The sequence below is a fragment of the Puma concolor genome, chromosome D1 (assembly GCF_028749965.1).
Source record: "Puma concolor isolate L17-30 chromosome D1, mPumCon1.1.hap2, whole genome shotgun sequence".
Taxonomy (NCBI): Eukaryota; Metazoa; Chordata; class Mammalia; order Carnivora; family Felidae; genus Puma; species Puma concolor.
The window spans coordinates 46,976,206-47,003,524 of record NC_141676.1 but is presented as its reverse complement, the minus strand read 5'-3'; the positions used below and the strand labels follow the sequence as shown (position 1 = coordinate 47,003,524).

General features: G+C 48.1%; 1 protein-coding gene, 1 long non-coding RNA gene and 1 pseudogene across 4 annotated transcripts in view; 2 read left to right on the top strand and 1 right to left on the bottom strand.

Moving 5' to 3' along the window:
* Positions 1-27,319, top strand: part of PARVA (parvin alpha) — a 189,393-nt gene that overhangs the window by 140,935 nt on the left and 21,139 nt on the right. For both annotated transcript variants that reach the window (XM_086677953.1, XM_025928355.2), the window contains exons 5-12: positions 670-810; positions 7,862-7,977; positions 12,233-12,291; positions 14,533-14,552; positions 15,908-15,969; positions 16,683-16,751; positions 20,351-20,452; positions 21,192-21,264. In XM_086677953.1, coding sequence (XP_086534079.1) covers positions 670-810; positions 7,862-7,977; positions 12,233-12,291; positions 14,533-14,552; positions 15,908-15,969; positions 16,683-16,751; positions 20,351-20,452; positions 21,192-21,264 — 642 coding nt within the window. The remainder of the gene's footprint in view (positions 1-669; positions 811-7,861; positions 7,978-12,232; positions 12,292-14,532; positions 14,553-15,907; positions 15,970-16,682; positions 16,752-20,350; positions 20,453-21,191; positions 21,265-27,319) is intronic.
* Positions 1-27,319, bottom strand: part of LOC147576649 (uncharacterized) — an 85,809-nt gene that overhangs the window by 41,153 nt on the left and 17,337 nt on the right. For both annotated transcript variants that reach the window (XR_015241004.1, XR_015241003.1), the window contains exon 2: positions 13,498-13,616. This is a non-coding gene — a long non-coding RNA (uncharacterized LOC147576649). The remainder of the gene's footprint in view (positions 1-13,497; positions 13,617-27,319) is intronic.
* On the top strand, positions 4,988-5,153 carry LOC112866259 (U2 spliceosomal RNA; annotated as a pseudogene).

Below are 27,319 nucleotides of genomic sequence, written 5' to 3'. Positions count from 1 at the left end.
AAGGGAAGGCAAAATAAGATAAAAACAGAGGGAGGCAAATCATAAGAGACTCTCAAATACAGAGAACAAACTGAGGGTGGCTGGAGGGGAGGTGGGTGGGGGATGGGTTAAATGGGTGATAGGCATTAAGGAGGGCACTTAGGATGAGCACTGGGTGTCACATGTAAGACAGGAATCACTGGGTTCTACTCCTGAAGCCAAGACTGAGCTGTACGTTAACTAACTTGAATTTAAATTAAAAAAATAATAAAACAGATAAATGTGATTCAGCGTGACACATACCTACACATGACACATACAAAATGCCTTGAGTGAAGAGGAGTGCCAGGGGAGGCACGCAAGCCTTTTCAGTCGGGTCCCAGAGTATGCTTGGAGAAGGCAAAGATGAAGAGAAGGAAAAATCCAGAATGCTGGGAAAGAGCTCAGGTACGACAGGATGGGCTACATGCCCCACTCTGAGCTCGCACAGCTCTCTCAATACTGGTGACACATCAGATGAGGCGGGGAGAGCAGTGTCCCTCACAGAGCAGGTGCTCAGTATACACTTGCTGAGCGAGTGAACGTGTGAGCATGTGTGTTTGTGGGAGCGAGTGAACGAGCGTGTGAGTTAGGGGTGTCTGTGGCCGGAGATAACAGCTGTTCTCTTTCCCCCCGCCCTTGTCACCCCAGAAAAACTTGAGAGCGAGAAGCTGAACGTTGCTGAAGTCACCCAGTCAGAGATTGCTCAGAAGCAAAAGCTGCAGACCGTCCTGGAGAAGGTCAACGAAACCCTGAAGCTTCCTCCCAGGAGCATCAAGTGGAATGTGGACTGTGAGTTTTACAAAAAAGGATGGAACGGTTAAATGTCCCCTGTGGCCCCCACCCTGGGGTTTCCCCACAAAGCCATCCAGGATGCTGGCAGGCCCCGGGGGGGTGCAAACCCATTTATCATTGAGCGAGACGTGCCCTTCTTTAGAGAACTTCTCCTCTGTGCTGCTGGGAAAATGACAAAGTGTCCAAAGCCAGTGTGCTTTTCTGTGAAAGGCCGTTTGTAGCAAGTTCACGTGAGCTAGGGAGCAGAGGAGACTGCTACGGATTGAGCTACTTCTAAGCCCCTGTACAACCTTTTGAGAAAGCCACGTGTCCAGCTCATAGAGGCTTCAAGAAGCCAAAATCCCTACGTTCAGGCAGCTGAGGAGCAGGGGAGCAAGGACTTGGCTCTGTTTTGGAGCCCATGCCCTCCCTCTCAGCCCCTTATTTTCCAGAAGGAGCAAAGGTCTGGGGCTGAGATCGCAGGCCCTGGAACAGGATTTGCAAATTCAGGTTGCGCGGCCAGTGTCGCTTGAACATCTCCAAAAGTTATAAACTGCTTGTTCTTTTGCTACTTTAAGAGCCCGCCAGGCTAATATGGACGTGATGAGTCCATAACAGAATCAGCCTTGAACCAGCAGATCAGGTGACTCCAGTGGCAACCTCAGATTTCTCAGAGGGAGTCCAGAGTTGTTTTGTTCTTTGTAATCGATGAAAATATGAATTCAGATTAATAAAATGATTTAGATCGTGTTCTCTGCTTTTAAGTATTAAGGGGTTAAGTTCTAGACAAAATCGTATCCAGTTTAAACAACTTAAAATGGACACCTTCCTCCTCCCCCCAAAAAACCACCTTTCCAACTTGGGAAAGGAAAGGAAATCTTGGGGCACCTGGGTGGCTCAGTGGGTTAAGCGTCTGACTTCAGCTCGGGTCATGATCTCGCAGTTTGTGAGTTCGAGCCCCGCATCGGGCTCCGTGCTGACAGCTCAGAGCCTGGAGCCTGCTTCGGATTCTGTCTCCCTCTCTTTCTGCCTCTCCCCTGCTGTGTCTCTCTCTGTCTCTCAATAATAAATAAACAGTAAAAAAAAAAAAAAAAAAAAAAAAAAAGGAAAAAATATCTGTATCCCTCAGCTTAGAGACCCAGTAGCTGCCAGACCCAACCTCTTCAGCAAGTTTCTAGCAACTGACGTTGGAGGTGAGACAACAGGTACCTCCTTCAGCATAATCATACCTTCGCATGCACATCACACATTGCTTGAAACAGGGTGACCTCTGTGTGATGGAGAGAAACACCCGGGAAGAGGGGAAGCCACACCCTGGGTCCTGATTGCTGCCCCAAAGGCCAGGAATGCTAACAGTGTTGGAGGAGGGGGGAGGGCGCCTGATTACTAGTGTGGGAACTGCATCTACCTTGCGGAAATCCACAATAGTCGTGAGCATTAAAGTCCTCTGATAAAGACCCCTGCTTAGTTTTGTTTCAACCTATTTCCTCCTCCCTGAATGTGGACCATCTCCATGCACCCCTCCCAACAAAACACCTTTTCACTTACCAGGGAACCCAGTTTCGGAAAGATTGAGATAGGATGGAATTTTTTTTTTTTTTTTTTTTTTTTTTTTTTTGAGAGAGAAGGAGAAACAGAGCACTTGCACCAGCAAGGGGGCATGGGGGGCAGAGGGAGAGAGAGAATCTCAAGCAGGCTTCATGCCCAGTATGGAGCAGGAAGTGCGGGGCTGGATCTCCCCGAGATCACAACCTGATCCAAAATTCAGAACCATCCTGAGCCAAAATCCTGAACCATCCAGGCGTCCCAGCATGGAACTTTTTAAACCCACTTCAGGACCATGGTCTTTAGTGGCTTCTAATGATTTGTTTGTTTCATGTTTACCTTCATTTCTTTAAAAAAATTTTTTTTAATGCTTATTTATTTTTGAGAGAGAGAGAGAGAGACAGAGCGTGATGGGGGAGGGTCAGAGAGAGGGAGACACAGAATCTGAAACAGGCTCCAGGCTCCGAGCTGTCAGCACAGAGTCCGACGCGGGGCTCGAACTCACGACCTGTGAGACCATGACCTGAGCTGAAGTTGGACGTTTAACTGAATGAGCCACCCAGGCACACCCTTCATTTGTTATGGGGATATGTGTACGAGTAAAATAATCACCCGTGTTGCCACTCTCATCTGGCTGTTTTCATTTTTTGCCCACTACTGTCCCTATCAATGCAAATGTTTAGTCACAGTCCTGTGTTTTGTTATTTTCTCTTAATATTATATCAGATTTTCTATATTCCCATGTAGTATTCATTATCCCATGTATTCACTATCCCAGGTAGCCATTATTTTTGATGGCTGCTTCTATTTCACTGGGTAGAAAGTCCCATAGGGATCTTAAACCCTACATTGACGTTGATCCTATTAGGATGTTTGCTCGCCTACTGGCTACTGTCGGGGCCAAGTCAAATGTCTTAGGTTGGGTCTCTTTTTGCTTCTCTCGAGTTATTCCTGTCAGATAGATTTCCAAAACGGAGATGAAGTACTAGGCCGGAGGGATCATTCTCTCAGTGGCTAGATCCCTGTGATGACTGTTTACAAGCATGAATGGTTTCTTCCATAAGGGATGTGATGGGTCCAACTCCTGGAGAGAAGTTCTGTCCCTCCCCTCTGCTATTCTCTCTAGCTCCTAGACATTGTGTCATCTTTCCACTCAGGACGAAGGTGGCAGGGACAGCTGTGAGTTACCAAGGCTCTTGATCTAGGGCTTTAGGGAGGTCTACCTTTTCTTCTTGCTTTATTCACAACAATTTTCATGATTAAAAAGCTATAAAATGAAAACAAATTTGAATATTAACAGCTAACATATCTATGGTGCTTACTGTATGCTTTGTACTATTCTAAACCGTTTACATATTTTCATCCTTGTAATCCTCACTCAACCATCTGAGGTAAGAATTCTATTATCCCCATTTTACAGATGGGAAAATAGAGGCAGAGAGCAATTCGGAGACAATGAATGTAAGCTTTAAGAAGTCAGGGATTTTTGTTTCTTCACTACTGAATCCCCAGAAAGTGGAAGAGCAACTTGCAAATACCAGACACAGTAATATTTGCTGAAGGAGTGTCCTTGTCCAAGGTCACACGGGTGGTGACGGGTGTAGCCAGAACTGAAAGAGAGTCTTGCCGTGGAGCCTGTGCACTGAGCCTACGCATGCGGTCCCTCTAAGCTGCCCACCCAGAGACAGGGACTGTCAACCTGCGGTGTTCCCCTTCAGGTCGAGTGTGAGTGTGTGTGTGTGTGTGTGTGTAAGAAACAGATTAAGTAAATTAAATGTGTGTATACATAATTACATATTTTTTTTTTACAAAGATGAGATCAGTTTATAAGATGTATATCTTCACAGATCATTAAATATTCTTTCACTTTTAATATTATGTAGCAGGATATCATATGGCTATAGTATAATCTATTTAATCAATAATGGATTTTAAGATTGTTTTCCATTTTTCCACTATTATCAACGTAGCCTGATGAGTTCTGTCTGCTGATAGCCACAATTACTTTTTTAGTACAAATACCTAAGAGTGGCATTCTAAGGTCAACGTGTGTGTATATTTCTAAGGTCATAATACGTATTGTCAAATTGTCTCCAAAAAAAATTACACCAATTGATATTTCCACCACAACTCCTATTTGGAGAACTATGCCTAACTCAGCAGCTCCTTTGAAAATGTCCGCCAGCTCCTGGCACAATGGCTAAGTGCCCAATTTATATAGTAGAGCCTGGGCCTACCTCTAAATCTGCACAGTGCCATCCTGACCCAAGGGCAGGACCACAGAATCCCTAGATTCTATCTGGCATCAGGGAGAAAACCAGGAGATAAGCTCAAATGTAGCAATGATGAGGGGACCCCAATAGATGAAGGTTGTTAGGATTTTTCTTAATTGAAAAGATGAGGGGCTCCTGGGTGTCTCAGTCGATTGAACGTCTGACTTCGCCTCAGGTCGTGATCTCATGGTTCATGAGTTCGAGCCCCGCATCTGGCTTTGTGCTGACAGCTCAGAGCCTGGAGCCTGCTTCAGATTCTGTGTCTCCCTCTCTCTGCCCCTCCCCTGTTCATGCTCTCTCTCTCTCTCTCAAAAATAAACACTAAAGAAATTTTAAAAAGAAAAAAGATGACATACCTTTATTCTAAAAAATTTTTGATCGCTTCTCGGCCTTTTGGCTAAGATCAAGTGTAAAAAATTTTTGAAATAGGAAACTATCATATTTTCATTTTTTTAATATTCCTTTCCAAGTCTTGGCCACAAGCATGTGTGTGTGTGTGTGTGTGTGTGTGTGTGTGTGTACACACATATATGTATATGTATTTACATGTATGTATATCCATAAATGTGTATCTTTACATTGTTTCTATTATTTCTGTTTAACATTACACTATTAATATTTAGAGTTACACTGTTTCAACAGTGATTTTCAGTGTGTAGAAATTATTCCATTATGTGGATATACCATAACTTATTAAAGCAGTGATTATTAACCATTCTTGGCCCAACCTAGTGATTTGCCAGGAAGAACTCAGGCGTCACTGAGGAGAGTAGCAGCTGTGGGTAGCAGTTAGGCCTTGGGGACCAGGACACTTGTGCTTTTTTTCATCTGTTTTGCCTAATGGCTTTTAAACAAAGGGTTTCTCTGCCTAATAAAAAAAAAAAAAAATGTTTTTGAAAACCACCAGTCTGAACTATCCTCTTATTATAGTGTTTTCCAGATTTTTAAATACTATATTACACAATAATTAACATCTTTGCACATGTGTGTGTGTGAGAGAGAGAAAGAGAGAGGAAGAGAGAAACTGTATAATTATTTCTTTTGAAAAACTTCCCAGGAGAACCGAGCACTCCTCAATAGAGACTGGCATCTGTATGGTGCTTATAAAATAGCTCTATACTGCTCAGTACAACAGTCAAGATGAAGTACAGTGTCACTGGTGGGTAAGAACAACCTTTTTGACCACATCTTCTCTAGCACTATGTTTTGTCATTAAAAGGGAGAGGCGCCTGGGAGGCTCAGTCGGTTAATCGGCTGACTTCAGCTCAGGTTATGATCTCACGGTTCGTGGGTTCAAGCCCCACGTCAGGCTCTGTGCTGACAGCTCAGAGCCTGGAGCCTGCTTCGGATTCTGTGTGTGTGTGTGTGTGTGTGTGTCGCTCTCTCTGCCCCTCCCCCGCTCTCACTCTGTGTCTCTCAAAAATAAGCATGAAAAAAAAAAAAGAAGAAAGGGTAGAGTTAGCAAAGTCCTTACAACCCTCAGAGACTGGACTGACGTACAGCAGCTCTGATCAGAAGAGCAAACCCAATTATGCCTCTGTCTGGCTGCAAGCACACCGTGTCGGTAGGTCACTCCCAGGCCAGGAGCCTCCTCCGAGGCTGTAACTGTGGGTGAAACTTTGGACGATGCCCAAAAGCTCAGAATTGACAATGTCTTCTGGAAGACCTAAATGGGAGCAGATCATCTGCTGCTCATTGGCGGTGGAAAACCTTCTTCCAAATAGCAGTGATAACAAGTAACCCTAATGAGTTCCCAAGGAATGTCTGAGTCATTTCCTTTTCTTGGGGATTTCTTTTTTTTTTTTTTTTAACGTTTATTATTTTTGAGACAGCGAGAGACAGAGCATGAACGGGGGAGGGGCAGAGAGAGAGGGAGACACAGAATTGGAAGCAGGCTCCAGGCTCTGAGCCATCAGCCCAGAGCCCGACGCGGGGCTCGAACTCACAGACCGTGAGATCGTGACCTGAGCTGAAGTCGGACGCTTAACCGACTGAGCCACCCAGGCGCCCCCTTGGGGATTTCTTAAAGCTCCTGTTAAAGCAGACTCATCAGTCCCAGGGAAGACAGAATGACACCCTAATAATGGGCCCAGTTTGTGCTAAGTACACAAAATGAGCACTTTTGTTGTTGTTCTTTCCTTAAATGCCTCCCTGTAAGGAGGATCCCATGAGACTGGTAGGACTGGGAAGGCAGGTAAAGTACCTGGCGAAGCTTTCCTTTTATGAGACAGAACGAGGAGAAAGTTGACATGGTTTAATTGTGTAGGTGTGAAGTGTCGTCTCGTACGTTGCAATAAAAAATATCAACCCTTCTTCATCATCTGCTATGGGCTGGAAGCTTTGTCTATACTATTTCTGGGAATTCTTACAACTTGTATTTCTGCAAAGGTACTACTATCCCCACTTGTGAAGATTAGCAGATTGAGACTCAGAGGCCTTGAATGGCCTATCCAAGGTCATGGAGGCAGTAGATATAGAGCTTGTCAAGTCAGAACTGAAGCTCCAGTCTGCCTGGCCCTGTGTGTACCCATTACATTACAGTCTTCTCCTTTCATCTGTGAAATCTACAACTCACCAGTTGCCCACCCTCCTCTAGTACAAATAGGTTTAACATCTAGCACGTTGCTCAGGAGCTGTAGAAGCCAGCTGGGTCGTACACATCCTTTCCCCGCTCTTCCCGAAGGGCATTGCCTACGCTGGCCATACACGGTACTCCAAAGAGCAACAAAGGCCTTTAGATGTCTCATGCCTTCCTCGAGGGACTGCAAGCCCTGAACAAAGGAAAGGATCCAGTGTTCCTGACTCAGTGTTTATTGAATGAGGACTTGCTTTGGGTAGAGCCCTGGGACAAGGGTAGTGGTGATAACCCAAAGAGTTCAGTCAAGAGGGAAGGGAAAGATGATGCAGGGCAGACATGAATGAACAAGGTTATTAAAATAGAATGAACAAGAACATGGGGGTGGCAGAGGGCTGATCTTTTGTCAAAATTCAGCAGCTGTCAGGGTCCCTACTGGAAACCTGGATTAGAGTGGAGAGGCACTATATTGGAAATGCAGCAATAACATGACCCAAGAAGTAGCTCCATGGGACTTGGCCAAGAATGAGGGGACCTAAGGGCAAGGCCTGTGAGATCCTTAGTGGGGCGATAAAAGGTGCGTTGGGTGTGGTACTGCTACATTTTGAATATCTGCTTCTATTTGCCTAGAACCTGGAAGACGATTCTCTAATTTTTGATTCATCTTTTATTTCAGCTGTTCACGCCAAGAGCCTGGTAGCCATTTTGCATCTGCTGGTTGCTCTGTCCCAGTATTTCCGGGCACCGATCCGACTCCCAGATCATGTCTCCATCCAAGTGGTTGTGGTCCAGGTAAGACAGCACTACAAACATCTGCGCCCTTAAAGAGGCACGGAGGCTGAGTTCATACGGGAGCTATGGCATGCCGGGTAGCCGGATACAGGTGGAATGGTTGCTGAGTGTCCTTGATGTGCTGTGTGTTGGGAGGCGCATGCGTGTGCCCTGTGATGCACGTGGGCAGCAGTCAGTCACGTGTGCAGTGGGTGGAAGAGTGTGTACTTGAGTATGGGCTAGCCTTGTGTGGGGCTTGTCCGTGGGGTTTGCAGGTTTTCGTAAAGAGGGTGTCTGTGTGCTATGTATTTGAGGGTGTGACATATGAATGTGAGGTGTGTGCAGTGGGGTCAGGAAAAAAGGTGTATCCCTGTGTATGTATGGGTGTGCCCTGCAAGCCAGGGAGAATCACTTTTTGGTTAAACAAATGAGGGACAGATATTGGGAAGAGACAGATAACCTGTGTATGTGAAGGGGTGTGTGTGTGAGAGAGAGAGAGAGCACCCCTAACTGGCCATGCCTATACGGAGGGCATGGCTGCTTTTCACCTGCCCAGAGAAGCATGGCTGGGATCTCAAGTCACCCTTTCCAGATTGTCGGATGGAATTTCCATTCTCATATGGCTGTGTAATTTCCACGGCGAGAGTGTGCTCTCTCCCTGTGACTATCTCACTCTGCTCCTAACCCTATTACATACTCAAATTCAATTTTATTTTCCAACTTTATGCCCATTTAGGAAAGGTCAGCATTCTGTTTGCTTGTTTCTGTTCTTTTCAAATAAACATGCTGCAAGGGAGAACGCCCCTTCTAAGCAGCTCACTGGTTATCCAGCGTTCTGGAATAGAGAACAATATGGCGGTTCTAACGCCCCTTGGTGAGAAAGAGCCTTGAGGGCTGGTAGGCTTGGCCTGACCCCACCAGGCCAAGTTTCTAGGACAGAAGCTGAGCTTTCAGGGATCCGAGGTCGGTGGAGGGGAGGGAGATGTGAAGGTGTTCTTCAGTCGGCTGCTCGGCCGTGCCCTGGTGATAAAGTATTTCTTCCATGCCTTCTGGGTATCTCCCTTGCTAAAGGTCAAGGAAATATAATAGAAATAGTCACGTTGGCCCTGCCTGCCAGGAGACAAGACTACACCAAGGAGAGGGCGATCAGAGGGCCACAGGCGGTGAGCATGTGTGTGCTTTAGACACTAAGTGCAGCTAAAAGGACTAATTGGCCTCATGGATCGAGCAGTCAGCTGCGGCAAGCGTTTTATGTCTGCCATGGATATGTCGCCCTCCCAGAGCAACCTGGTTGGTACAAGCATCTTACTGGTGAATCCAAGCCATCTCTATTATATTATTTTCACCACTCATGTATAAATTAATTTCAGTATATTTTTTAAAATGCTGATTCAAGATTGGGGTGGGGGGACCCCTGTTTTGGAACAGGGGTTACTGCAAGCCCATGTCTCAAGCCTTATTTTAAACTCAGTTATAGGCCCATCAGAAGGCTGTTGTCAGTTTAACGTCTCTGTGGACAGTTCTGTGAGCAGGAGGGTGGAACACAGGACAAGGTACATAAAAACCTGCATGTCAGGTTCTATGGGGTGTTTTGCTTTGTTAAGTTAAACAGGCACAGAAGCAGGACTCAGAATTAGCCAGAAGTCACCGACCCAACCACAGAAAGAGTCCTCGAGGCAACAAATAACAGATCGAGGTGAATCTAGGTGCTGTGTGAGGGATTATTTCACCCAGATTTCCTTTCTATTCTGTACAAAAGCACTGAATTCTGCATGAAGTTGAAGATGAGTTTCTATGTCTGTGAAGAGCCTTACAAGATCAGGACACAAATTCCATTAGCCCCTTGTAAAAATTACACATTTGTTGAAGCTGAAATGGGAAAGGCCCTTTATATATCCTTACCGGATCCCTTTAAAATTTTTTTTTATTGTTTATTTGTTTTTGAGACAGAGAGAGAGCATGAGCAGAGGAGGGGCAGAGAGAGGGAGACACAGAATCCAAAGCAGGCTCCAGGCTCCGAGCTGTCAGCACAGAGCCCAACACAGGGCTTGAACTCATAGACTATGAGACCACGACCTGAGCTGAAGTCAGACACTTAACCAGCTAAGCCACCCAGGCGTCCCTGGATCCCTTTTAAATTATATCTTTATTTTTCCTTTTTACCTTTTTCACTTTGATAACCCATTCTTCCAAATCTAGTGCAGATACACTGTTGACCTTTATCCAGCTCTACCTTTCCTTCGATAAAAGTATTTTGCAAGGACACTAGTTTCTGTGGCTCTTAGGAATAGAAGAGAAGGTTCTAGAAGTTTGGGCAGGAGGGCAAGAAGGCAGGTTTCAGCCGAAACACTAACAGTGGTAGGCTCCTTTTTGACACTCTTCTCTGCCTTTGTAAAAGATGAAATTGGGGCGCCTGGGTAGCTCAGTCGGTTAAGTGTCCGACTTCAGCTCAGGTCACTATCTCGCGGTCCATGAGTTTGAGCCCCGTGTCGGGCTCTGGGCTGATGGATCAGAGCCTGGAGCCTGCTTCCGATTCTGTGTCTCCCTCTCTCTCTGCCACTCCCCCGTTCATGCTCTGTCTCTCTCTGTCTCAAAAATAAATAAAACGTTAAAAAAAATTAAAAAAAAAAAAAGATGAACTTGATGTGACACGTGCTTGCCATCCCCAGACTGCTGTCCTCATTGTGTCTGGGAACTGACTACAGAGACCTGGTCTAAAGAATCTCCCTCTCCACACCTATCAGAAGGTCTTCCTGAGGGTGCCTGGGTGGCTCAGTCGGTTAAGCATCCGACTTCAGCTCAGATCATGATCTCACAGTTTGTGGGTTCAAGCCCTGTGTCGGGCTCTGTGCTGACAGCTCAGAGCCTGGAGCCTGCTTTGGATTCTGTGTCTCCCTCTCTCTCTCTGTCCCTCCCCTGCTTGTGCTCTGACTCTGTCTCAAAAATAAACATTATAAAAAAAAAAAAAAAAAAAGGTCTTCCTGAGCCCTGACACTCTTTCACTGGCTCTCATGCCCACCCAATGGCGTTTAAATTTCAAACTGGCACTCAGTTGACTCCCCATCAACTAATGGCAGCCATCGTCCCACTAATGGCAGCCACCATTAGTGGTTCCAAACGGCCTCCAGTGGTGCTCTCCTGCCTCTGCCTTTTTGCTGGGGCCATCCCTTCTGCTGGAATGCCCTCTCCTCTGCATCCTGTCAAGTTCCAGCTTGAGGACCCCCGCCCCTTGGAAGGGTTCCCCGACCATCCCAGCTGAACGTGCCTGCTCTCGTCAGCACTTCTGTCTGCATGGGACCACTGCATAATTGGTTACACACGACACTTCTGAGAGTGAAAGGGGGGGTCCTACTGTAATCATTGAGCCGTTGAGCCACCCCATCAGGCACAAACACCAGTACTGTTTCTTGGAAATCTTTCTCACATACCTGTTTCATCTACCCCATTGTTCTCTAAGTTCCTCAAGGTCAGAAATTATAGTATAGTATCCATAGTATCTATAGTATGGAATCCATAGTATTCGCTCTTATCCAACAGAGGTTCTTGTACAGAGAAAACACCAATTCATGAAATAAAGAAGAAAGAGGCTAGATTGATGGGAGGAGGCAGACAGATGATGGATGGACAGATGGACAGATGGATGAGTGGGCGGATGGGCAGATGGGTAGGTGTGGGAGCCTCCAAAGTGCTTATCCTTTTCTCAGAGAATAAGCTAGTCACCTGAGGACTGTACTGCTTAGTGAAAAGCTTCCCTATTTATCCATTAAAAAGAAAAACAAAAACTCTCCCCCTATTTAAATTTTCCAAGTTGGCCTCCGTCCTCCACCCCAGCCAGCCCCACTGTTAAATGTGTTTCTCTGCTTCCCTCCGTGGCCCCAGCTGGAGGGCAGACACGCCCTAGGCCTTCATTTCCATTTGGTTTACTGTGGATTACTCCGGGAGGCAAACAGTTTGCTTCCAGCAAAATGTCTTCCAATAAAGAAAGAAAAGATTCACCATCCAAGAAACAGCCAACTTGTTTGGAATAAACACTAATTGCTCTTAAGTATGAATGGTATGGTCCAGTCCCAGAAATCTGGGGCCTCCTTTTGCCTCTGGTAGTATCTCCTCTCCGGTTTCATTTCTTGAACAGCAGTAACTTTCTCAATATCAGGAACGCTAATCAGTTTTGGGTGGGTGTTTTGTGTTTTTTGTTTTTTTTTTTTTTTTTTTTTGTATTTTTCTAAAGCATATTTTTCTCTCTGCCTCCCAACCCTTCTCCCCACCCCTGTTTCAGAAACGAGAAGGAATCCTCCAGTCTCGGCAAATCCAAGAGGAAATAACTGGTAACACAGAGTATGTCAACACCATTGTTGCCAGCCATTCTGTAATGGAACACAGATGTTTCTCCGAAATTCATCCATTTGCTGATATTTAGTTTTCATTTATTGGGATTGCAAGAGGGATTAGACTTCAGCCAATGATTATAGTTTAGCCTTTTCCATGCATTCAAAACATGCCTCTCAATGCTTAAGGTACAAACTTGGGTGGGGAAGTGGGGAGAGGGAATTAGCAGTGATTGAAAAATTCTAATTTTGTGGCACTCCAGGAAAAAGTATGCCCCAAAAAGCCAACCAGCATGAAATCGTCATGCCATAAACATGGGGTTGAATTTAAATTGCGAGCCTCCAAAAGGACGTTTTCTTCCTTTTCTGAATCTGATTTATTTGGTCACGTGCCATGACCCAGAAAACCCTTTTCTACCTTAGAGTGGTGGGTTGGTGCTTGGTGTTTTTTCGTTTCCCCGTTAAGTAGTTGGCATATCAGAATGCAGGAGGTTTGCCATGGGACAGAGAAGTTTGTTCTTAGGTAGAAAAAAGGCGGGGGTCTTGAGATCACTGGGCAGGCCTGAGCCCGGGCCACGGGCAAAGTGTGTTTTCATGAGACCCCAGCTTTCCTCTATGTTCTCTTGAACAGGAACGAGGTGGAAAGGGCAGGGAGGGACCTTTAAGCCGGCCTGACCTGAGTTCAAATCCAGACTCTCCCGCCCGCTCAGACCTTGGTTTCTGTATCTCTGAAGTGGGGAGTGTTTTCCTAACCAGAGAGGTTGTGACGATTCACTGTGGCAAGGGCTGGGCCCCCGTGACCATCAGCGCTGCCTGTCGTGGCTCTCCCCCACCACGGCTGACCCGCACCCTCCAAGCATTGCCCAGTCTCTAGGCAACTTGCCTCCCCGGTGGTGGCTGAGGGAAGTCCAGGGTGCCATCGGCCTGGACCACAGTGTGTTTGTGCCTTAAAAAGAGCCCAGGGTAGGGCAGAGACGTGGAGTGGCGCTTCCCAAGGGGCCCAGTTTATGGCCTGTGGAGAGCCTATTGGACAGCCTCCGCATCACTCCAGGGCCAGTCTTGGCGGCCAGTAGGGCTGCTGACACACAAAGCACGCTGATTCCCGGCCTCGCCTCTGTGAGGGGCAGGAGGGACGCCTCCCTGCCCCTCACCCCCCACCCTCTGCTGGGCTTGTCCACGCCCGCTGTTTCACCTTCTGGAAAAGAGAAAGACATACCTGAGAGGAGTCAGGGGACGTGACGTTTGGGTTTGCAGTGCTCTGTCGGCTGCACGCCAGGCCTCCTGTGGTCACCCTCTGCCATCTTGCCACACAGACATGAGGGTGGATGTGAACTCCTAATAACAGCAACACAGAACACTTTATGAAGCACTTTCGTATCTATTGATATTCAAAATACACAAAGCAACGCTCACCCCTCCTAAAACCACATATCCCAAAGGTGAAGAAGCAACTGTCCTTGGTCTATCCAACACCTAACTCCCAAGTTCATTATCCCTTCCAGTACATTACCCACAGGTCATCATCTAGTAGGTGATAGATGCACAGTTGGAATAAACCGATACAATAGGAACCAAAAACGTATTCTGAAAAAAACGAACTGAGCACTTACTATATACTAGGAATTATGCTAAAGTCTTGCTCCATATTAAGTCATTGAATGCTCCGAACATCCTACTGGAGTATTTACCATTATCATCCTCCTTTTAGAGAGAAGAGACCGGGAGCCCAGAGAGGCTCCGTAGCTTGCCCAAGGTCACACAGCGTCTCTGGGATTCAGACCTAAGTAGTCTGTTTTAATGCTTGTGCCGTTAGTACTTTGAGGCTTCGTTGGTAAGAGTATGGTTCTATTTCCTGCCCTATTTGAGAAACTGATTCTGAGTCAATGGCAGGTGCGATTTGGTGGGAATCACAGGATGAACTAGAGAAAGACAAAGCTGACATCCCCAAGCTGATGCAGTGCAGTGGTTGGGAGTGTTGAAGCCCCGAGTCCGATATTCCTTCTCAACTATAAGCAACAGTGTGATTTTACTTAAGGCAAGAAATAGTCCTTTAAGTATCACTTACACCAGGCTTTGTGCAAACGCCAGTCTATCTGTATGGCAGAGGGAAAAACAGGTGGCAGTAGGGTAAAGACTACCAATAATTGGAGACTTAGTGCAGAAGAAAGTGCCAAGGAAGGAAGCTTTGTGGGCTCTTCAGTGAAGGGCAAAGAAGAAGAATCATGCTGTTTCCTTTCTCCTTTTCCTGCAGGGCTCTTTCCGGAAGGCACGGTGAGTTGCATAAGATTATCCTCTGGTGCTGGTGGCTGCCACGGGGTTTCTAGTTAATTCTGCAGCAGCTGGGAAGAACAGGCACTCAGCTTACTTCCTGCGTGTGTGTCTGCACCAGCCCGGTGACAGGGCCACTTGGTAGGGAGGGTCGGCTTACCGGTGGGAAGGGGAAATCTAACCACGGCTGCCCAGTCCTCTTGTAAGTAGCCAGAGCACTGACGTTGCCAGGCCCTGGATGGGTCCTGGGCATTTGCAGGGCGGTCATGCTCCAAGTTTGTTGTGGAAGTAAAGAGGTATATGTACACGCTTGGGAAAGTCCACTGTCCCCGCTCAGTCCAGCCCTTCTAGAAGCAATCTTCTCCCTCTTTCCTCATCACACATCATCCCGCTCCAGTTTCCCAGAACTTTGGGTTTGTTTATACCGTCTGAACGTTAGAGACCTCAGTCACCCTTCTGGCGGTCCCAGATTTATTCATCAGTGCAAGAGCAGGAAAAGGCAGACCCCGGGACCACCAAACTTCCCAGCCCTGGGTCCCTCCTGGACATTCTTCTCATCCCCTGCCTCAGATCCTATCCTCTATTTTACGTCTCAGTTTAGAGAATCTGGGGGCTATAGCAAGAAAAACCCCGGCAAGGGGCATGGCTTTGCCATTTTCAATGATCCTGTATATACTATGGATAATGTGAGAAATATCCCAGTCCTGCTAACAAACTCAGATCAGCACACACTTCAGAGTTTACAGAACGCATGCACATGCCTTCTTCTCTTTCGTCCTCACCACACACCTGGGAAAGGTTTTTCAGACGGCATTTTATAGAAGAGGAAACTGAGGCACAAGGGTCAAAGTGACTAGATCACTCAAAAGGAAGACCACACATTCTATCCCGGGGCTCCCAGTCTCCCAATCCGGTTATCCGTGCACGGATGTTTGTCATGGGTATCCTGGATTTGAAAATTAGTGGGTGAGGTGATTTGAGATTTGGATAACATTCTACCTCCAAAAAGCTTCAGAAACCCTTTAGGCCCATAACTAAGTCATGATGTAATGGATATAAATAGTGAAGAGAAATCCCAAGTCAATCTGGGATTCCACAGCCTAACAGAGCCCCCCACTCCCAGCCTAAAAGAGGCGTGACCTAGAGAATAGACACAGAGAAACAGAGAAAGCCCCTACGCTAAGAATCAATCCCCAAAACCTACCCAAACCTAGTTTCCAGAGTTCCCAGCACGGTTTCACGCACCAAAGAATTCCTGCCTATATCTGACCTGGTGGCCATCTTGGCCGAGCCCTGGGGTGGGCTTCCCCACCAGGAGGCAGGTCTTTGCTGCATTTGACATTTTCCTGTGTTTCCAGAACGTGATGCCTTTGACACCTTGTTTGACCATGCACCAGACAAGCTCAATGTAGTGAAAAAGGTGAGCAAGAGGTGCCTGGGAGGGAGGGGGGCGAGCTGCACCAAACAGTAGAACACACGCATGCAGCTTGCAAGCTTCTTCAAATTGGTGTCCTCGCCAGCTCTCGGCAAACTCGGGGCTTTTCCCACCTGATGTACACTTTACCCATCCTGTTCCCACTGGATACCTTACCCACTCCCTTCTCCCATCAGGATGACAGTGTCTCCTGGGGGTTCTGAAGCTACAAGCACCCTGTCTTCCCATCCACACTGAACCCCCAACCAACTGGGCCTCCTCACTCAGCCCTCCCTCCTCCCCAGGCACAGGGCACCTGCCCCTAGGACGGTCTGAAGGAGGGACCCGGTGAGGTCACTTCTTCTCTGGCATCCCCCCCCAACTCTGAGCTGGAACATTGCACCTATCATTCTGCCCTCTTGGGACCCCCTGCCCCTTTCACATTCCTGAGACTGGCTATTTGAATCCCACAGTGCAGGAGACCACAAATCCTGGGGGCCGTCCTTTGCTGCGAACTCAAGGAGCTTTGCAGAAAAGCCTCATAGGCTGCTTATTCTCACCCAGCTGAGCAGTGATCCCTGGCGCAGCACCCTTGGCTGGGCCTTGTCCTAGGTTATTACACTGGTCCTCGTCCTCACAATAGGGTCACACAGGTGGCCACCAGGTCTGGCACTGGTGAGAGTCTCCATCTCAATGCCTGGCTTGTGCTTCTCTTTTAGACACTCATCACTTTTGTGAACAAGCACCTGAATAAACTGAACCTGGAGGTCACAGAACTGGAAACCCAGGTGGGTGACAGCCCTGAGTGCAGGGTGGGGGGCAAGGCCCTGTTCAACAGCCACTCTTCCAAGTGCCCCATGCCTGCATTGCCAGGGTGGCTTTCCATGCTGATCCTGAAGCTTTCCCAGGAGGGAGTGAGATTCTGTCCTGCTCACAGGGGTGAACTGCGTTGAATGCTGATTTTTTCCAGTGTTTTATTTTGAAAAGTTGCAAGAATATCATCATGAATATTCGTACACGTTTCACCTACCTACACCAGTTTTTGGCAGTTGACCACATTCATTTGTTTCTCTCTCTCCTAAATACTTCAGCGTACATCTCTAAGAACAAGTACTCTCCTAAATAATCACATTACAATTATCAGATTCAAGCAATTTTCACATCAATACATTAGTCTATTTAGGTTGAACCACATGAAGTCATTGATATTTGGCTACTTAGGACAGTGTCATAGGGATCAAAGAAACAGTTGTCTTAATATTCTCAGGCTGCTTTTAATGGCCATGTCTCAATAGTCTCTTTTTTTACATTTTTTTTTAATGTTTATTTATTTTTGAGAGAGAGAGACAGACAGAACATGAGCAAGGGAGGGCCAGAGAGGGAGACACAGAATCCAAAAGCAGGCTCCAGGCTCTGAGCTGTCAGTACAGAGCCTAATTCGGGGCTGGAACTCACAAACCACAAGATCATGACCTGAGCCAAAATCAGACGCTTAACAACTGAGCCACCCGGGCACCCCTAGCCTCTTTTTAATATAGAACAAATCCTCGGCCCTTTTTTGTAGGACATTGACATTTTTGAAGAGTGCAGGCCATTAGATTCATAGGACCTCAATTTTTTCCCCCTCATGATTAGATTCAGGCTATGCATTTTCAGTGACAATTCCACCCCTGTAACACTGTGCTCTTCTCAGGCACTTTGTCCCTTAGTCCCGTTCCTGGTGACAGTAACTTTGCTCACTTGGTTAGTGTCCACTAACCAAGATTTCTCTACTGTAAAGCTTTCCCTGCCTTTATAATTAATCTTTATCAGGAGGTACTTAAAGACTGTGCAATTCGGGGCACCTGGGTGGCTCAGTCAGTTAAGCATCTGACTTCACCTCAGGTCACCATCTCACAGTTCATGAGTTCGAGCCCCATGTCGGGCTCTGTGCTGACAGCTCAGAGCCTGGAGCCCGCTTCGGATTCTGTGTCTCCCTTTCTCTCTGCCCCTCCCCCATTCATGTCCTGTCTCTCTCTCTCCTTCAAAAATAAACATTAAGAAATTTTTTTTAAAGACCGTGCAATGTACCCTGTTTCCCAACCCCCTTTCATCTGTGATGAACTTCTAAAGTATGGTTTTCTTTTGAGGATATGTGGGCACCTCCTGTTACATTCAAAGATGATTTCCGGGTCTGCCACTGAGCTTTACCTGAGTGTGTCTTGTCCGTACTCTATACTCTTTGGGAAGACAGGGAACCCTCTAGAAAAGCGATGTGTCCTCGGAAGAGCTAGAATGAGTTCTGGAATTCCCACTTCAGTTTTCACGGGCAAGGAGGGTTGAGAGGCAGCCTCTGCCAGGCACATTTGGTGCCTGTCTGCAGGTTCAACCACCAAGTCGTCAGAACCAGCAGTCAGGGGTGGGGACAGTCTAAGTCAGCGGCACTCAGAGTTGTGAGCAGACCTGACCCTAACCCAGGGTCCTCCCCTGGGTAGACATATTGGATTCTTTTTACTCTCAGTCAGTTCCAGCCACTGCCAAAAAGAGGCCCAGCTAGGTCCACGGGAGGGCCTTGATTCTGACACAGACGCTGGGGTCTGTTCTCCTGTTCACCCTGGCATGGCCTGAGGATGAGTCAGGGTTAGGCCCTCCCCACTGGAATTGAAGGCCAGCTGGCTGGAAGCAGGGAAGAATCTTGTTCCTAAGGTCAAGTTCAAGGCCGGGCGGGACACCCATCATGAAGCCCGAGCCCCAAGCCCACCAGCTGGTCACCCAGCAGACACGGTCCAGCTCACATTCCGGGCAATTCTGTCTAGTTTTGTTTTAAGTTCCCTGAGAGGATTCCAAGAACTTTGAGCTCTTAAAACCTCTTTAACAACTGGGGTTTATGCCCACAAAGACTTGGGGGCCCCACCTCCTTTGAAGGGTTCTCTAATTTTAGGTATCCATCTGACCTCTAGATCTTTTTTGTATTTAATTTTTTAATGTTTTTATTTATTTTTGAGAGAGAGAAAGCGGGGGAGGGGCAGAGGGGGGAGGCTAGACAGAGGATTGGAAGCAGGGTCTGTGCTGACAGCAGAGAGCCCGATGCAGGGCCTGAATCCACAAGCCAGGACATCATGACCTGAGCCGAAGTCAGATGCTTAACCAACTGAGCCACCCAGGTGCCCCTGACGTCTAGATCTTTGCTCAGACCATCCTTGGCCCCTGGCACGCCTACTCCTCCCAAATGCCCCTCATCTCACAGGCCCCTCACCGCCTCCGCGAAACCTGCGCTGACTGCCCACTGCACATTCTCCTTGCCCTCCTGCAGCAGAAGACCCGCACCTCCCACTTCGCTCAGGAGCCTACTGTCCCTCAGACCAGGTTCCCAACTGTCCCTGATGGAAGGGACCAGGCTCTATGCCTCTCGCTGTGGCCCTCAGCACACAGCTGTGCTTCGTCAACAGGAGCCAGGAAGTTGTATCCTGACTGCTTTGCTGTCGTCCCAGATAGTAATAGTGATAGTTAATATTTAGTGTCGCCTACATGCCAAACCGTGTTCTGGGCACCTTGCACATATTAACTGCTTTATCCTCATGATGAACCTCTAGAGCAGGTACTGTACTCTCATTCTCCCCACGTCACAGATGAGAAAAATGAGGCACAGACAAGTGACCTAACTTTCTCAAGTCACACAGCTAATAAGCAGGACAGCTGGAGGCCTAGGGCCAGAGCCATATACGTAACAGCTACGCCCTGCTGCCTCTCAAACAATAATACAAGAGGTGACAAAGGAGAAAGCCCAGGCCTGCGGAACACTAGAGTTCTTTCTCTGTTCACAGAGCCGAAGTCACCCTGCCGTGGGCTTTCAACCCCATTTCCCTCCTCCTTGTGCCCCTCCTCCCCCCCCGCCCCCACCCCAGCTAGCTCCTACTCATCCCTCAGGTCTCTTTTCAGGCTATGCCACCTCCAGAAGCCTTCCCCATGGTCTTCAGGGGGAGTGGCCGACCTCAGTCAATCTCACACGGGCCAGTGTGCCTGCCTCCATCAGAGCAGCTACTGCCTTCCTCCACACTAGACTGTGAGCCCCTCACGGGCAGGGCCACACTGACCTCTCTCTGTGGTCCCCGGGCCAGATCAGGGCTGGGCACACGCTCAGTGTTCAATACATGCTGGATCAGCCGAGAGCCGGACCGTGGGCCGTGGCTCCCGGACTTGACCGGCCAGACATGGGCCGGGCCTGCTGCACACAGGCCTTCCTGCCTCAGGCCGCTGCCATTGACCCTCTGCCAGCAGCCTGCCTGGGGATGGAGCCTTCAGGGCGCTGCCATGACAGCTGACGAGCCCCCTGGATAGGGCTTGCCTTCGGGGGGGGGGGGGGGGGGGGGCTCGGGTCCAGTGCCTTCACCTGGCCCTCTCCCTTCAGTTTGCAGATGGGGTGTACCTGGTGCTGCTCATGGGGCTCCTGGAGGGCTACTTCGTGCCCCTGCACAGCTTCTTCCTGACCCCGGACAGCTTTGAACAGAAGGTAAGTGGAGGGAACGTCAAGGGAGGGCCCCAGCCCTCATCCCCCCATCCATCCGCCCTCGCGGGGAAAAGGCAGCGGCTTCCCATCTGCCCAGAGTCTCCCATGGTCGGATGTGGGGCCCCTTCTGATGAACAGCTGAGCTGGGAAGGAGCTACCTGCGGACCGCTGAGCCTTCTGAACAGCTCTCCTTCCCTTTGCGGCCTGATCCCCTAGCCATACGCTCCCGCCATGGGCACAGCCAAGCCTCCTCTCCCCCCAGACATGACAGGGAGGGTGGCGGCAGAGCCGGCCAGACCTAACGCTCACACTCAGCCGGGTTCTGATGCCTCTCATGAGTACCACGGCATGCCCGCTAGACAAGGGATGTTTGGTCCAAAGCAGAAACCCTTCTCTGCCTCTTGAACATGTTTTCCGTCTGATCCTTTCAACTGTGCACCCTGAGTCCCTAAGCTTAAAGTCCTGGCAGTTGACCTGGGAACACAGCAGGACAGGAAGAAGATCTTGAACTTCTCCAGGAACGTTTCACCAACAGCCAGCTGGGACCGGCCAGCTCACACTCCACATGGCCTGCCCATCTTGGTAGCTTCATTTCTCCTTCAAATCAGGGCCTCAATTTTACTCAGCCCCTGCCCCCCTGGCTATAGTGCTGGATCCTTTGCTTTCCAGGGTCAGGTCCTGGGAGTCCCAATGATCCAGGAATCAGTGCACAATGACACAGCCACCATGTTTCTCTTTCCAGGTCTTGAATGTCTCCTTTGCCTTCGAGCTCATGCAAGACGGAGGATTGGAAAAGCCAAAACCACGGCCAGAAGGTACTTTGCTCTTCCTTGGGTTTGTGATAAGACCCCGCACGTGAGTGTTCAGGGCACAGGGCAGGCCTCGTGTTTGACTGGTATCAGGGGAATGTCTCTTCTCTGAAGTCGTCTTTGCCATTTGCAGGGGGAGGTGGGACGGGGTGCAGCTGCTCTGTCCTAGAGATCCTTTGTGACTGCAAGTAAAGGTCCCACACATGGGATTGCAGAGTAAGGCCTGAGCGGGGGGTGCCGCAGGACCTGCCCTGTGCCCAGTTTCCAGGTTCTTCCGTCCCTGGACAGGCCGCTGACCTGTCAAACAGCTGCGCCCCAGCCAGGCAAGGGGAGGAAGCGGGAGTCGTCACCGGCAGCTCTGCTCTGAGCGTCATTCCCTTTTCTGTTCTTCGCTCACTCCAACTCTGCCCCAAGACGAGGCCTGATGTGTTGGGCTTGGGTCGAAAATGTAAGACTGGATAAAAACACAGAAGGAGCGGGCTGTTCATGCAGCCTTCCCGGGCTCACGCTTGGAGCCGCGTGCCTCTGTGCATATGGGAGGCACGCTTCTCCTGGGAGCCTCCTTGGTACGGACGTTTATTGACTTCCTGACTGAAATATTCCATTTTATCAGCGCTGGTGAGTCAACACTGTGTTGCAGATAATTTTCTGTTTTCCATTCGCGGGCCCTTTTGCTTGCCCCCGCCTAGTCGTTTAAAGGAAAGTGGATCAGTAGGGGCTGGCTGCGTAAGCTCCCCATTGTTAACTTGCACCTGCTCCTCCATCCACACCTCCACTTTGGGGGGCGGGGAGGGTCATTCACTGACTGTCCAGTGGGCCCAAGACCCCACAGATGGTGACGTGCCAACAGGGGTGGGCTGTCCCTGACCTCAAGGCACTCGCAGCCACTCGGGGGTCACCAGAGATGCACCCGGTAAGCACGACGGAATGACAGTTGTGGCCACTACCATGAAAGAGGGACAGCTAAGAGAGCGAGAGAATTGAGGAGGTGACATCGCTTCAGACTGGGCAGATGACGGGTTAATGGAGATGATGGCAGTTGGGCTAAACCGTAAAGATCAGATAGGATAGAGGAGGCAGCATCCCAGATAGGATGACAGTGGGAGCAAAAGTCCTGCCTGGGGGATGGGGAGGAGCCCCGTTTGTGAGACAGCAGAGCATGGGGCTAAGCTGGTGACAGCCCCGGATCCAGTCCCCACCCCACCAGCTAGCCGTGTGGCCTTGGGCAACTTACCGATCAATCATCTCTGAGCCTACTTGCCATGTCTATAAAAATGGAGCTCCTAGAGACACGCTCATGACAAGATTAAATGGGATGACGTCTGACGCACAGCACCTGGCACCTGACCATCAACGTGAAGCGGTCGCCTGTTCATCTGGAATATGAAGGGTATGAATTGGAAAATGGTTGGTGAGGATGAAGTGAACTGGTGCTAGGTCCTGGAGGACCCTGATGCTAATAAGGCAGGGAGTTTGGACTTTATTCTGTACGTAGTGGGAGACATGGAAGTTTCTTAGGCAGGCAAGTGATGTGATTGAAGATCTGTTCCAGAGAGATCATTTGGAAGGCAGTGTGAAGAACAGACACTTAGACGTGGGGCACTGGGGACCCCAGGAGGAAAAGCAGGCTTGGCAGGGGCCATAAGGATCTCAATCCTGAGGATTGACCGAGCAGAACCAGAGTTCGGGGAAAAGATCAGGGCTGTGGTTATGTAACTGGAAGTCTCCCACTTAGTGGAAGCTGAACAACAGGAAAGCATGCCGAGGAAAGAAAAGGGTTAAGGGCAGTATCTTGTGCAAATGCCTTTCTTGAAGCTGGAGGAGAAAGCAGGAAAACCAGAGGAGATAGGTAGATTATGAAGATGCGGGTTGTGTCCGGGTGTCATGCCTTATCACAGACCTCATTAACTCAGCTCCGGCCAACAAAAGCCAATCCCTTATTCTCATTTATTGCCACCTGTTCTGAGCGCCTGGTCACTGCCGGAGGGCTTCTAGCAAGGTTGGTCTCCTTCTAGGGGCCCTCTCCTGGCAAGGTCACTCTGGCCATCCTCATGCCATTAGGAACGGACTCTGAGCCCTAGGGCCAGATGATGGGCACCCGCTTCAGAGTAGGAGGGAAAGCAGGAGAGGAAAGATCTGGCCAGGGTTTCTCTTTCCATGTTCTCGAGCCACTTGATATGAAACTTCCTGGTCACGGATGGGAAGTATTCCTCCTGATACGTCCATTTTCAGGCATTTATTTCTCTCGGAACAGACAGCCTTCCCAATATCAATTAACCTACAAGGCTATTTCAGCATTTAGAGGACATTTCTCATACAATTACCGACTGAACTGCTTAATATGGAACTTCCTGACCCATGGCCATGGAAAAACACATCTGCTTTATTTGTTGTTACACTGGGCATCATGCCCACACTGAAAATTTCCAGTGCGTAAAGGAGAACTGAAATGGCATTTTGTGAAATTGTACTTTGTGAGAGGTATATACCCCAGCATTCCCTCCGGTTTCTGTGCTTCTACCTGGAAAGTAGATTCAGTGGTAAATGCTGCAGACTTTACAAAAGGTGCCAGTGTGGGTAATTCTTTGAGGGTTCTTCCAAAATCAGACTGGCTGTGGTGGAGGCGTTTTTCGTGGCAAATGTTTTTAAGGTCAGGAAAACTCATTCTCTGCCATACTGTTTGACATTCAAAGTTCCGTTGTACCTTGAAGTCTCTTGGGAACTGGGTTTGCATCTCAGATGACTTTTGCTGCCCAGGCTTCATAAACTTTTAGTACGCCAAGTGTTAGCATCAAGTTCACGGCCAGCGAAGCCTTTGAAACACTGGCATAAAGCTGATGGCTTTTTATTTGGGGGATTACACCACCTGTCTTCCAATGCACATGCCTACCCTGTTATTATTCAGGGAGAGGTGTCACTGAACGTGGTTAAGACTCTAGCATGGTAGCCAAGTGGGGACTCAGGAGAAATCTAGTTCCAGGCAGGAATGAAGCCTATAGGTCAGCCAGCAGGCTGATGGAATATCTAAAATTTAAAGAGTCCGAAAGTTGGGGCCGGACTTCAGGCAACACTAAAAAGCCAGGCAGGTGACAGAAGCTGAGGTCCAAGTGATCAATTCATTTGGAAAGGACTTGTTTAGTGGCTAGAAATACGGAAAATGGCTCAATTTCTCTTACTCATTCCTTTAGGAGATAGTGTGCACACAAGACAGTGGCAAAAATTTTAAACTGATGGTATTAAGGGTTAGCAAGGATGTGGAGCAACGGAAACTATTGGTGTGACTATAAGTACAACCATTCTTCTAAAGCAGTTTGTCTTTATGTTATATACGTTATATGTTGTATAGTTTACTGTCTTTATGTTATGTAGTTGGAGATTTGTAATGCTTTATATGGTGGGCGGAATGATGGCTCCCAAAATGTTCACATCCTAATCCCCCGGACCTGATGATAGGTTACCTTACATGGCAAAAGGGATTTTGCAGATGTGATTAAGTTGAGGATCTTGAGACAGGGAGGTTATCTCAAAGCATCTGGATAGTTCCAGTATAATCACAAGGGAAGCAGAAAGGCTCAGTGTCAGAGTGAGGCAGCATAAGAAAGACTCAAACAGCCATTGCTGGCTTTGCTGATGGAAGGAACTACAAGCCAAAGAACGCAGGCTTACAGAAGCTAATCCCCAGAGCTAGAAAAAGCAAGAAAACTAGTGCTCCCCGGAGTCTCCAAAAGAGATCGCAAGCCTACTGATACCTTAATTCATCCCAGCGAAGCCCATTTTGGACTTTTACCTTTAGAACTACAAGATAAAAAATTTGGGTTGTTTTAAGCCACCAACTACATGATAATTTGTCACAGCAGCAATAGGAAACTAATACATCTGTGATGCAATAACTCTCTCATACATATGCATGTCCATACACCAGGAACTAAACTAGTCCAAGACTATCCATGATAGCCTAGACTGGACAGCACACCCCAACAGACTAGATAAATTGGAGAACAGCCACACCACGGACTAATACACAACAATGACAATAAACGAACAGAGAAATCGGGGGAAAGACTTCTAGTTACTGTAGCATGAAGAGGTCAGTGATTATTCTCTGCAAAAAGGCAAGTATAAAACCAGACAAAAGGATCAAAAATGACCACTTCAAGGCACTGAAAATTGACTGTAAGTAGACAACAAATTGAGAAGCACTTATTCTTGAAAAACTATAAAATTAGAGCTGGATAATTATAGTTCTAGCTCAATAAAACAAATTACACCTCAAAATCATTTACAAAAAGAACAGCTCAGGGGCACCTGAGTGGCTCAGTTGGTTAAGCGTCCGACTTCGGCTCAGGTCATGATCTCACAGTTTGTGAGTTCGAGCCCCGCATCAGGCTCTGTGCTGACAGCTCAGAGCCTGGAGCCTGCTTCTGTTTCTGTGTCTCCCTCTCTCTGCACCCCCCCCCGCCCCTGCTCACACTCTGCTTTCTCTCTCTCTCAAAAATAAATAAACATTAAAAAAAAAAAAATGAACAGCTCACACAACATGGATGAACCCTACAAACAGAATTTTGAATAAGGAAATCACAAAAGAATACATGTAGTAGATTCCATTTATATCAAACATAGAAACAGGCAAAACTAAAATCTGCTATTTAAAGGTACCTATGGGGCGCCTGGGTGGCTCAGTCGGTTAAGCATCCGACTTCGGCTCAGGTCACGATCTCGCGGTCCGTGAGTTCGAGCCCCGCATTGGGCTCTGGGCTGATGGCTCAGAGTCTGGAGCCTGCTTCCGATTCTGTGTCTCCCTCTCTCTCTGCCCCTCCCCCATTCATGCTCTGTCTCTGTCTCAAAAATAAATAAAACGTTAAAAAAAAATTTAAAAAATAAAGGTACCTATGTTGCTGGTGGAATTATGAAGAGCTAGGAAATAATGACCATAAGAATCAGGATACTGGTTATCTTTTCCAGGTGAGAGGGGCTTATGACTGGAATAAGCTCATGATCATCCTCTGACATTCAAAGTTCCGTTGTACCTTGAAGTCTCTTGGGAACTGGGTTTGCATCTCAGATGACTTTTGCTGCCTAGGCTTCATAAACTTTTAGTACGCCAAGTGTTAGCATCAAGTTCATGGCCAGCGAAGCCTTTGAAACACTGGCATAAAGCTGATGGCTTTTTATTTGGGGGATTACACCACCTGTCTTCCAATGCACATGCCTACCCTGTTATTATTCAGGGAGAGGTGTCACTGAACGTGGTTAAGACTCTAGCATGATAGCCAAGTGGGGACTCAGGAGAAATCTAGTTCCAGGCAGGAATGAATGTACCAGACGGGGACAGGGCTCTTTGAGGGTGCTGATGATATTCTGCTTCTGTCATGGGTGATGGTTACATAGGGTTTCTCTTCCAAGCATTTAACACCATACATGTAGGTTATGCGAACTTTTCTGGATGTTCGTCATATTTAAATATTTTTAGTATGTAAAGAAAAGAACAAGAGCGCCAGATAGGTAGCAGGCCAACATCAATATGACGCATCTCCAAAGGATGGGTCCTATCCCGCGGTGGGTGGGAGGGGGGGAATAGGGAGCAGACAGGAAAGTGAGGCAGGGACTAAGAATGAGCTAGATCCATCAGGAGTGGGATGGAGGCTGGCTCACCCCAGCTGGCCTGTGGCTGCCCATCTTATTGGGCACACCCCCACAGGTGGGGGCCTGCTGGCACTGAGCTACCAGCGTCTTCCCACCTTGGTCAAGGGATTTGGGGACCCAGCTGGAAAACTCCTGAGAAAGGGCCTCAGCAACTGGTCCAGGCTGGGATAAGGGAGACATGTGGCACAGATGGCTCCATGGAGGGCATGGCCGTACAGGGCCCTGTCCCTCTGTAAAGACTGTGCGAAGAGAGTTCCCCTCGCCCCTTTGACTTCTGCATCCTTTAGAGAACCATGAACTCATTTTGGATGGTCAGCTAATGAACAAGAAGCATTCCTAATGCCGCCGGGCGAGAGGAGCAAACATGGAGCCTTTTCCCCTTGGCGAGAGACTATTTTCTCCCTAGAGTAGTCTTGGG